Here is a 12,494-nt window from a genome sequence, read left to right as displayed (position 1 = left end):
TAAGATACAAGCCCCGGCCCGGCGGGAGCCGAGCGCCCCTCCCCCCAGCTCTCGGAGGGAGAAGAGCAGGCAGAGCGGGAGGGAGACGGAGCCCAGGACTGCCGAACACCCAGCCCCCGCCATCCGGGCCAGAGTGCAGGGCGCTCGATACTAGGAAAACAGGGCAGCAAGAACAGTGAGCAGGCACTGGAGGCTGGGCGACAGAGGGCATAAGAAAAGCGCGCGACCATTTTTTTTTTTGCTTTTTTGCTGTTTTGTTTTGGCGAGCGCTTTTTGGAAGTCTTAAAGGGATAGGGACCCCAATACTAGGGAAACAGGGCAGAAAGACCGGTGAGCAGAGGCCTGAGGCTGGCACCGCAGAATAAAGAAAAACGAACGACCACCTTTTTTTTTTTTTTTAATTAAAAAAAATTTTTTTTTTTTTTTAATTAAAAAAATTTTTTTTTCTTTTTTTTTGGTGGGCGTTGTTTTGTTTTGGCGGGTGCTTTTTGGAAGTCTTAAAGGGGCAGGGCGGGTCACTTAATCCAGAGGTAGGGAATCCAGGATCTCTGGGCACCCTAACCCCTGGGCTGCAGGGAGCAGGGAGGCCCCTTACGGAGATAAATAGCCTCCCAGCCGCTCCCCCTCCAATGTGACTCCACCACTTTGGAGCAGCTGCCCGAGCCAGGCCACGCCCACAGCAACAGCGGAGATTAACTCCATAGCAGCCGGGCAGGAAGCAGAAACCCTGTCTGCGCGCAGCCGCGCAGCACAAGCCACTAGAGGTCGCTGTTCTCCCAGGAGAGGAGGGCCACAAACCAACAAGAAAGGAAGTCCTTCCAGCCGTCACTCGTCCCAGCTCTGCAGACTATTCCTATCACCATGAAAAGGCAAAGCTACAGGCAGACAAAGATCACAGAGACAACACCAGAGAAGGAGACAGACCTAACCAGTCTCCCTGAAAAAGAATTCAAAATAAGAATCATAAACATGCTGACAGAGATGCAGAGAAATACGCAAGAGAAATGGGATGAAGTCCGGAAGGAGATCACAGATGCCAGAAAGGAGATCGCAGAAATGAAACAAACTCTGGAAGGGTTTATAAGCAGAATGGATAGAATGCAAGAGGCCATTGATGGAATTGAAATCAGAGAACAGGAACGCATAGAAGCTGACATAGAGAGAGACAAAAGGATCTCCAGGAATGAAACAATATTAAGAGAACTGTGTGACCAATCCAAAAGGAACAATATCCGTATTATAGGGGTCCCAGAAGAAGAAGAGAGAGGAAAAGAGATGGAAAGTATCTTAGAAGAAATAATTGCTGAAAACTTCCCCACACTGGGGGAGGAAGTAATCGAACAGACCACGGAAATACACAGAACCCCCAACAGAAAGGATCCAAGAAGGGCAACACCAAGACACATAATAATTAAAATGGCAAAGATCAAGGACAAGGAAAGAGTGTTAAAGGCAGCTAGAGAGAAAAAGGTCACCTATAAAGGGAAACCCATCAGGCTAACGTCAGATTTCTCAACAGAAACCCTACAGGCCAGAAGAGAATGGCGTGATATATTTAATACAATGAAACAGAAGGGCCTTGAACCAAGGATACTGTATCCAGCACGACTATCATTCAAATATGACGGTGGGATTAAACAATTCCCAGACAAACAAAAGCTGAGGGAATTTGCTTTCCACAAACCACCTCTACAGAACATCTTACAGGGACTGCTCTAGATGGGAGCACTCCTAGAAAGAGCACAGCACAAAACACCCAACATATGAAGAATCGAGGAGGAGGAACAAGAAGGGAGAGAAGAAAAGAATCTCCAGATAGTGTATATAACAGCTCAATAAGTGAGCTAAGTTAGGCAGTAAGATACTAAAGAGGCTAACCTTGAACCTTTGGTAACCACGAATTTAAAGCCTGCAATGGCAATAAGTACATACCTTTCAATAGTCACCCTAAATGTTAATGGGTTGAATGCACCAATCAAAAGACACAGAGTAACAGAATGGATAAAAAAGCAAGACCCATCTATATGCTGCTTACACTGCTGGTGGGAATGTAAACTAGTTCAACCATTGTGGAAAGCAGTATGGAGGTATATCAAAATGCTCAAAACAGACTTACCATTTGACCCAGGAATTCCACTCCTAGGAATTTACCCTAAGAACGCAGCAATCAAGTTTGAGAAAGACAGATGCACCCCTATGTCTATTGCAGCACTATTTACAATAGCCAAGAATTGGAAGCAACCTAAATGTCCATCAATAGATGAATGGATAAAGAAGATGTGGTACATATACACAATGGAATACTACTCAGCCATAAGAAAAGGGCAAATCCAATCATTTGCAGCAACATGGATGGAGCTGGAGGGTATTATGCTCAGTGAAACAAGCCAAGCGGAGAAAGAGAAATACCAAATGATTTCACTTATCTGTGGAATATAAGAACAAAGGAAAAACTGAAGGAACAAAACAGCAGCAGAATCACAGAACTCAAGAATGGACTAACAGGTACCAAAGGGAAAGGGACTGGGGAGGATGGGTGGGTAGGGAGGGATAAGGGGGGGAGAAGTAGGGGGGTATTAAGATTAACATACATGGGGGGGTAGGAGAAAAGGGAGGGCTGTACAACACAGAGAAGGCAAGTAGTGATTCTACAACATTTTGCTATGCTGATGGGCAGTGACTGTAAAGGGGTTTATAGGGGAGACCTGGTATAGGGGAGAGCCTAGTAAACATAATATTCGTCATGTAAGTGTAGATTAGTGATACCAAAAACAAAGCAAAAAAAAAAAAAAAAAGGGCAGTTCCTGTGTGGTAACCTCCAACGAGTTCTACACAAGGGTATAAAGGGCATATAAAAGTGTAGGCAAAGGGTCTGTTTGTGTTTATACAGAGGATCAAAGCCTAATTGGGCTACCCCGAAAATGAACTAAGATACGATATGAAAAAGAACTTCCAACATCTGCACTCTCTGGAAGACTCATGCCAGAAGATGATCATCAAAAAACCCCAACAAAGATCCACGCACTGCTACAGCTGTAGATGCACTCATCCCACCAGTTCCTGGACTTGCCATGGGAATGAGGAAGGAGATATCTAAGCTGGCCTGTGCATACAGTAAAACAACAAATTTGACTGGATCTATACTGTTGGAACTCAATCAAGAATTTGGAGAAGTGCAAATTGTAGCGCTCCAAACTCTTACAACTACAGACTATTTACTGTTAAAAGAACCTATGGCATGTGAACAGTCCCCAGGAATGGGTTGTTTTAATTTGTCTGATTTCTCTCAGACTGTTCAAGTTCAGTTGGACAATATCCACCATATCATAGATAAGTTTTCACAAATGCCTAAGGTGCCTTAATGGTTTTCTTGGTTTCACTGGAGATGGCTGGTAATTATAGATATGCTTTGGTGATGTAACTATACTCCTATTATGTTAATGTGTGTGCGCAATTTAAGTAGTAGCTTAAAACCTATATATGCTGAAGTTACTCTACAAGAAGATATGTCAAAGAAATAATCAATCTTCCCATGTTTTCTTCCGCCTGCTACTTCTATAGCTTTTCTTCTTCCTTCCTAATTACAACCCTTAAATAGAATTCGTGCCTCATATCAAATTTACCGAGTATCATAACTCCTCCAAGTGGTAAAGATACCTCAAGACAAATGCTGGGCATAGAAGCCACAGGGCATAAATATGCAAAGAAGTAAAAAGCTATCCTTTTCAAACAATAAGGCTTCCCTCTCACTTACCAACTTCACATTTCCCTGTATGGCCCCGGAAGATGACTGGTTAGCCAGAGACGGGTAAGATTCCTCAAGGGAGGAACAACCTAAGACAGGCACAGTTGCAGGGGGGCCATCAGGTGAGAAATTGGGGATCAACAGAGGTGAGGCTTAGAACCTCACCCCCCCTGTTCTGAGAGAAATCTTCTGCATACGTGGATGTTTTATTGCCCTGGTCTAGCTTGGATTAACACATAGTCTACAGGCACACACCTGATCATCTACATTTGCTCTCTTACAACACTAAACTATGTTTTCTACCTTTATCTTGTATCTACCTACCACTTCAGCATTTTATTAAAAATAATAATAATAAAGAGAGAAATGTGGTATCCACATATAAATCAAGTATAAAAACCAAATGAGTATTCATATTTGAACTGACTGTTTAGAGTTCATAATGCATGAGCAAAACCGAAAGTTTCTGTGATGACTGCCCTTGTACTGTTCACTATGTAACTTATTCATTATGTAAGAATTTGTTCTCCATGTAAGAACTTGTTTGTTATGCCTCAGAAGATTGGAGACTGACGAAAATTAGGCTTGGGGTGGATTAATGATTGTGCATTGAGCATTGACTCCCCTATACAGAATTTTATTGTCGTTAACAACCATTTGATCAATAAATATGAGAGATGCCCTCACAAAAAAAAAAAAAAAAAAAAGGACAGACTTCCAATGGTAAAATAAATAAGTAACCGGGATGTAATGTATAGCATAAGGAATATAGTCAAGATATTGTAACAGCTTGGTAGGGTGATAGCTGGAACCTAGAATTATGTATATAAATGTTCTACCACTGTGTTGTACACTTGAAACTAATGTAATGTAATACTGTGCGTCAACTACCCTTCAATAAAAAATAATTATTAAAAAAAAAAAAAAAAAAGAGGGAAATAAGTGGCTATTTATTGAGCCCTATCATTCACTATGTTGGGTGCTTTATCCCATTGAATTCCTGTAACACCCCAAGAAGCAAGGGCCACACTCCTATTTTACAGGTGAGGAAACTGACACTCAGAGAGATCAAGCCACCTGCCCAAGGTTACCCAGCAAACAATTATCAAATAGAATTTCAAACAGGTCTCTGTTGTCTTCAATACCTTATGAAGCTTGAAGATTTGCACTTGTTCACCAAGAGTTGGGAGCCCAAGATTCCTGCCCTATGGCCTCTCACCACTCCCCCTCCATGCATATTTTAGAAGGGCTGTGCTCAGCCATCACCCAGCTGTATCTTCTCTGGCTCCTCTACTTGAGAGGCTCATGGGTATTTCAAGGAATATTAAATCCACAGGTATCTGAAGCAGTAACACTTGTCAAAGAGAAATTAGCAGCGTGTAAACCTCAGGAGCCAATCTCCAGGTTAAGGAAGACGGCTCTATGCCAGAGAAAAGGTGGAAATGGGCAGGAATGTAGGTCAAGACTCAATTTAAACAGCATGAGTGTGATTAAGAGGTAGATGCCAGGTCTAAAGGTTGAGGTCATCACATCTACTCTCTCTGAGTGTCTGTCCCCCCTTCTCTTAATCTCTGTGTTCTTCTTTCCCTCTTCCTACTTTTGAGTCTCTCTGTCTCTCTGAGTCTCTTTCTTAAATGTGTTTCTCCATCTGTCTGTCTCATTCCTTTGCTTTCTGTGGAGAAAGTGAAGTTTCCTATGGCCAGGATTCTCACTTGGCCCTGGTTGGCTCGCTCACTACACACGTGTGGGCAGTATGTTGTTATTGACTCCATATCAAGAGCTCTGCCCAGTGCTCTGGGCTGTATGGCTACAGAGCTGCAGGGCTGCAGGAGAGCAGAGCCTGGAGTGGTGGCAGTGCAAGGCCGGAGACTGAGATGGCTGCAGGGGTGGAGAGGCCCAGAGGTAGAGACCGGCTTGCTGCATCTGCGTACTTGCTCTGAGTGGACAGGATTCTAGTGATTGACCTGCCACGAAGGGAATAAAGTTGGGTATAACCCTTTCACCCCAAAAATGTTCCATTGTCATTCTTCGGTCTCATTGAATCCATAGCAAACTTGTTCGGGGCTGAAACTGCTGGCAAGGTGCTCTCACTGTGTCTCGCTCTGTCTCCCCTGCCTCCCTTCCTTCTTGTGTATCTCGCTCTGTGTCTATCTGTTTCTCCTTCCATTTCTGCATGTCTCTTTTCTCTGTGCATCTCTCTTTCCCTTTGTCTCTGGCTTATTGGGTGCTTATTATATCCCTGAAGTGTTCCAGGGGCTCTGCCAGGCCTCTAAGACCAGGAGGGTCAGCTTGACAGAGGCCCAAACACATATGAATACCTTGAGTGAGCCTCACTACAAAGCTGTTGGCAAAGAACAATTATTTGGCTTATTTTACAGCCTGGGAAGCTAAGGTTTGGGGAGTTTGGGGCTTGCCAAACTCTTGTCTGCACCTCAAATGCAGACAGCCTCAGCGTCAGAGCCCACACTTCTAGCCACAGCCTCCTCTGCCAGGATTCAAACCTAGCCACGGTTTCCAGAGCCTCCCAGGAGCAGAGGGCTGATGAAGTACAAGGATGGGGTGTGAAGTTGAGTGAGTTTTCCAAGTGCCAAGGAAGGCCGGGGACACGGGGTGGCAGGGGGCTGCTGTGGTTCAGTGTGGAGGGGGATCACCAGCTGGTACTGCCCAGCCATGAGTGACCCAGGACTGAGGGATGTCTTGGGATGTAGGACTTATAGTCCTAAAACTGGGACACTACAGGCAAACTGAGATGGCCAGTCACCTTGTGATGTGTGGCCTTATCAGGTCACTTCATCTCTGAGCATCAGTTTCACCATCTGCAAAACAGGGATATTGTGCCCACATTGCACCATTAGAGGCTGAAATGTGATGGCTGAACGGGAAAGCAATGGCACAGTGCTTGGCATCTTGCTGGCACAGGGCCACCAAGAATGCCCCCTGTCCCCACAGGTGCACTTACCTGCCCAACCGGAGCTCTCCAACAAGCCTGTCGGCCCTGGCACCAATTTCCACAGAAATGTTCATGTTCTACAAAGCAATAATCCAAGAAGTGGAGTCCCCTGACCCAGGGGCCAGGGCCTCTGCCAGGCCTCCAAGCCCAGGAGGGTGAGCTTCACAAAGGCTCGGCAGAGAAGCCCGCCCTGCCAGCTCAGACCCACCCAACCCAAGGAGGAGGGGGGCACTTCCTTTTGCTTTGCGCTTGTTGATGAGTCCCTCACTGTCAACCAATTACCACCCCCACCCCCACCCCCCACATACACACTCTTCCAGTTCATTTCAGAGTTCCCAGGCCACTCCTTTGGGCTATGTAAGCCAGACTCTGGGGCTGGAGTCCAGGCCAGCCCTGTTCTCACAGCCATTCATTCATTCATTCATTCAACCAAGGTTCCCACCTCAGCTTTTCTGCCCACTGTCTGCATGACCTTGGGCAACCCCTTCAGGATTAATCCACTTAATCTGCAAAGTGAGGAAAAGGTCTCAACTTGAGACCAAGCATGCCTGCCTAAGGCCTGTGAGTGCCTCCTGGTGGGGTGAGAGCCTGGCCCTCACCTCCAGTGGCCACAGTGGGTGCCACCAAATGTTCCTGGAGCGGCAGGGTGATCAAATGACTGAACACACAAATCCACAATGGAATAAAAACCTGAGTAAGTGAAGGCTTAAACACACAAATGAAGGAATAAATAAAGATATGCATGGATGAACAAAGGATAAACGAATGAATGAACAAATACGGAAATGATCAATTGAACAAAGGGGTAACTAAATGAAAAAATGAATGCAGGTATGAACCAGACAAGATATAGTGTATCTCAAGTTAGCAATCTAATAAATATGGAATGGATGAGCAAATACACAATGCATGATTGAATGAGCAAAGAGATGAGAGAATGAATCAGAAATAGTACACATATTTCAAGCTAAGGACTGAATGAACAATTGGAAGAATGAATGGCTGTAGACACCAGGATCATTTTAGTGCAGTGGCTCTGGTCTCAGGCCCTGGAGCCACACAGTCGAGGTTCTAGTTAGGCAGGACTCACACTCATACTCCTAACTCAAGGGCAGTGCTCTATGCCCTATCAGGGGCTCCCCATCTGCCCACACCTGGGAACAGCTTACCATGTCAATCAGGAAGAGCGGGGCTAAGGAGGAGTTTGGGAGGACAGCAAAGGCCTGAACCTCCACAGTAGGGGTGAAGGCAATGCCGGAGGGGTGCACTGTGAGGTGCGGCGGGGAGGAAGCCCAGATGAGGAGCTGCATCTTCATGTCGGGGAACATCTTGGCCACCTGCAGCCCCCAGCAGGGACAAGCAACAAAGACACGATTTTATTAAAATGTTTCTCAATCCTGGCTTGTGGTGGCCCTGCATAAATGCCTCCAATATCTTCCCATTGCTTGTTGAATAAATCCTAAAGACTGGCACCTGGCACTCTACTGCCTTCCCTCCACATGCATCTACCTCTTGCCCTCCCACTCCAGCCACACAAGGCTCCTTTCTGTTCCTCAAATACGACCCACTGTTTTCCTGTTTAACACCCTTTGCACTCTCTGTTCCCTCTTACTGAATGCTTGTCCCCCCATTCTTTCCCAGCTTGGCTCTTTCCCTTCCTTCAGGTCTTAGCTCAAATGTCACCTCCTCAGAGAGCAGTGGTGAGGACACAAGGGAACTGAGAAGGGTTTTGACATTCGCATCTCAGCATGCCTCCAATCCCCCCGCCCCAGGTAAACTGTTTCAGAAAAATAATGTGATTGTTATGCAAAAGAAGCTCTGAGATAAATCCCTGCTTCCCCACTCACACCTCCCCCACACCAGGTCCTCTGTACAGAAATTTCTGGAAGTGCCACCACTGGAGAGACTGTTAAGGACTGAATGTTTGTATCCCCACAAATTCATAAATTGAAGCTGTAACCCCCAGCATGGCTGTATTTGGAGGTAGGGCCCTAAGGAAGTAATTAAGATTAAGTGAAGTCATAAGTCTGGGGCCCTGACCTAATAGGATTAGTGTCCTTAGAGGAAGAGACCCCAGAGCCTGCTTTGCTCTCTCTGTGCGCTCAGAGGAAAGACCACCCCAGGACACAGCAAGAAGGTCGCCCTCTGTCAGCCGGAGGAGAGCCCTCGCCAGCAGCCCCATCTGCTGGTACCTGATCTTGCACTTCTCGGCCTCCAGAACTATGAGAAATAAATTTCTGTAGTTCAAGAAAATGTCATTCTGTGGCATTTTGTGATGGCAGCCTGAGAAGATAGAGGCTTTCATTGGCCACCTTGTCTAAGGTGACAGCATCAACCTGTGGGCCTCATCATTCATTCATTCATTCATTCAACCAAGGTTCCCACCTCAGCTTTCCTGCCCACTGTCTGCATGACCTTGGGCAACCCCCTCAGGCAACCCCTCAGTCTGCATTTTCTTGCGAATTTTTCAGGGTGCCTGAATAATACTTTACTCTCTCCACTGGACTGGAGCTCCAAGAGGGCAGGGTTATGGTTCGCGTCGCTGGTCGCCCGGCAGGGCCCCCGGGGCATGGTGGGACCCAATATATGTCCGTTGAATGGGTGGGCCCAGCAGCTGCCCTTGCACCTGGGCGCCTGGGCGCTTGGAGCTTTTCTCTGCACTGACGATAGGCTGCATGAAATTGTTCCCACTCACTCAGGCTGGGTTGCTTCCAGATTGGGAACGGGGCTCTCCTCAGGCCACTCAGCAGAGCCCCTTCCTCCCGGCACCCCCAGGCTGCCTCATGAGCTGCCCAAAGGGGAGCAGGCCCTTCCTTACCTCTGGTATGAGGGTCCCAAAGAATTTGGTTGTCAGTCGGAATTTAGATTCCTGTGGAATCTGTAGCATGGAAAGAAGAGAAAAGGGTCTCCGGGATTATGTTCTAGATTGGGGGGTGGGCAAATTCCATAAGAGCAGTGGAAGACGAACATACAGACGATGGCCAGACAATAGACAATAGAATATATGACACTGGCGCTGACCCACCCTTTCTGCAGCAATCAGCCAGAACAGTCAGGACATGATCAGTGCCAGCTTCCCTGCTTTTCTGCACCGGAAAAGTCACCTGTGCTCCGCAAACCAATCACATAGGATGCCCAGCTTCTGTTAGTCCACAGCCAGCTTCTCCCTGCCTCCGTAAGAGCATGTCTGACCCTCCCTTTTCCTCACTGTAAAGCTTCCCCTCCCCCTACCTGCCTTTGAGCCTCTGCCAAATGCAAGTGAGGTGGCTGACTCCCTTACCCAGAAGAGTTTTCCTTCAGGTGGTCTTTATTTCTACAGGGGAACATGGTGGGGGGTGGGGGTGGGGCACAGCATCCCTCTGGTGGCCCTACAGAAAGGAAGAATGGGGCGCCTCTTCCAGGAGCAGCATGGGAGGACTCTGTGTGGTTGGTGGGCAGGCTGGCATCAGGTTGCAGTTGGACTCTGGAGAGGATAGTCATTTCCTCACTTTACAGTTGGGTAACCTGAGGCCCAGAGCAGGACTCAGGAATATATAGGCAGAGGCAATGAAGGTGAGGCCAATAATGGTGAATGGTGGTGACAGAGCCTGATGCAGGGCAAGTACTCCATGCTGGCTGCTGCTTTCATTACTCATCAAGTGCTTCCTGCAGGCTAAGCCCGTACGGAGTGCTTCTCATGAATTCCTATCTATTTAATTCTCATGACTCTTTGAAGAAATAAACTGTTATGGGTGTTTTGCAGATGAGGAAACTGAGGTTCTGAAAGGTTGAGTAACTGGCCTAGAGTCATCTGGTTAGAAAAGCGGGGGGCCAGTATCTGGACTCCGGCCTGTCTGACTCTGGAATCCAGACCTTGACCTCCCAGTGTGAACAAAGACTCAGACCCAGAGGGTCTGCAGCGCTTGAGTCCTGCGCTCGTCCCACATCCACCCCCAGCCCAGCCTTACCATTTCGTCCGTGAGGGTCAGGTTCAGGACTCCAGCCTCTTGGTACACGAGCCCGGCTGTGTTGAAGAAGTAGTCGGAGAGGCCCAGGTACAGCATGCGGTCGTGGGTGGGGGGCAAGGCCAGCGCCGGTGGGGCAAATGGAGGGGGGCTGCGGTGGGCCAGCCTGAAAAACTCCCCCTGGGGGCAACAGAATGAGCCCAGGCATTCTTGAGGAATTATAATGCAATGTCTCCATTCCAGGAAAAAGTGGGCCCAGGACACCAGCCACGCATTCACAGGGGAGACAGCCAGGGCCGGAAACTAACAATAACATCAGATGTCCCCTGGGTGCTGATTTCTAAGTGCCTTCCCCACCCACCCTGTGAGGGGCGTGTGGTGACACTCAGGGAAGGGAAGTGACAGGGCCAAGGTCACTCTGGGGGTACGTGGCAGAGCCAGGAGTTGAACCCAGGCAGCCAGAGTCCAGCAAACACACTCCCAACCACTCTACTGGCTCAGCCTCAACCTTGCAAATAAGCACAGAAATTCTACTAAAAGTACAATTCTGTTTGTCTGGTTTCAGCTATCAAACTTGCAAACTTTTAAAGAGGCAACCATTTAAATGTGTGTGTATTTTGAACCCATATTATCCAGTTTTGGGTAAGAACGTTCATAGGCTGCTGGGGAATATATATGCTTATGTTTATGCTTATAAAGGGCAATTTGGCAACTTGCTGCAAAAGCAGATCATTTATCTAGCTAAAAAAATATTGTTGAGTTATAAAGAAGCAAATTGTAGATGGATACATATGGTGGAATACCATTTATGTAAATTTAAAGGCCTATAAACCATACTATATAGGAATTACAGACACATACGGAGATATAGTGAAAGTATAAAAAACACAAGCAAGAAGGATACACACTGGTGTCATCAGTGTGAGTCCCTCAGGGGTAGAGGGTGCCCCAGGGGGCCTCAGCTATTTATTTCTACAAGGTTTCATCTACAAAAAATCAGAGGCAAATACAATAAAATGGTAACATTTCTTTAATTTGGGTGGTGGGGAGGGGAGAGTGTATAATATTTTCTGTAACGGAATCATTCCATCACTTAAAATTTAATGACCACGCTGATGGACAGTGACTGTGAAGGGGTATGTGGGGGGGACTTGGTGAAGAGGGGAGCCTAGTCAACATAATGTTCTTCATGTAATTGTAAATTAATGATACCAAAATTTAAAAAAATAAAAATATAAAAAAAAATTTTAATTTAATGACCATGACAGTCACATTACATAACACTGTACAATTCTTATAAATTATAAAATTAATAGGTAGACCTTTTATAAAATTAACAGGTGGACCTATGTACCACCCAGGAACCATCTCTAATATATGTCCTTGGGTGAGAATAGCAAATGGAAGAGCAGCGGGTACCCACTCATGTAAGCAGATTGTCAGCGAAACTAGATGGGCTTTCACGGAAGTGTACATGAGTGTGAGGACCAGGGTGCTGGGAGGCTGACCACCACCCTTACCTCTGGGCAGGAGCCCCAGGGACCAGTAAACAGGCCATTCTCAATGCCTAGGGATAGTTATGTATCATTCTAATCCTTTATTCCATTGTATTGCTTAGATTTTTTAAAAGTCTACCATTTGGTTCAGCAATTCTACTTCTAGGTAATATTCAAAAATTGGGTATTGAGGAATCCAGCTCCAGGGATGTTCCGGGCAGCTCTGGTTACTTTTGTGGGAAAAAAATGGAAAGAGTCCAAATGTTCCAGAAGGGGGCACTGTCCGTGTGCCTCATTGCAAGCTGTCTATTGAAAGACCCCACAGCCAAAGGGCTACAGGGGGACATTTCATGGAATGA

At 46.6% G+C, this 12,494-nt stretch overlaps 1 protein-coding gene across 1 annotated transcript in view; it reads right to left on the bottom strand.

Moving 5' to 3' along the window:
• The window catches only part of BPI (bactericidal permeability increasing protein), a 32,540-nt gene that overhangs the window by 6,561 nt on the left and 13,485 nt on the right, over window positions 1-12,494 (bottom strand). Inside the window, exons 8-11 of the mRNA XM_036902303.2 lie at window positions 10,643-10,819; window positions 9,514-9,573; window positions 7,865-8,032; window positions 6,705-6,772 (exon numbers count right to left, since the gene is read on the bottom strand). Of these exons, the coding sequence (XP_036758198.1) occupies window positions 6,705-6,772; window positions 7,865-8,032; window positions 9,514-9,573; window positions 10,643-10,819 (473 nt within the window). The remainder of the gene's footprint in view (window positions 1-6,704; window positions 6,773-7,864; window positions 8,033-9,513; window positions 9,574-10,642; window positions 10,820-12,494) is intronic.

The sequence above is a fragment of the Manis pentadactyla genome, chromosome 5, assembly GCF_030020395.1.
Source record: "Manis pentadactyla isolate mManPen7 chromosome 5, mManPen7.hap1, whole genome shotgun sequence".
NCBI classification, from domain to species: domain Eukaryota; kingdom Metazoa; phylum Chordata; class Mammalia; order Pholidota; family Manidae; genus Manis; species Manis pentadactyla.
The sequence above is the reverse complement of the archived record's forward strand: the minus strand, read 5'-3'. Positions and strand labels throughout refer to the sequence as shown.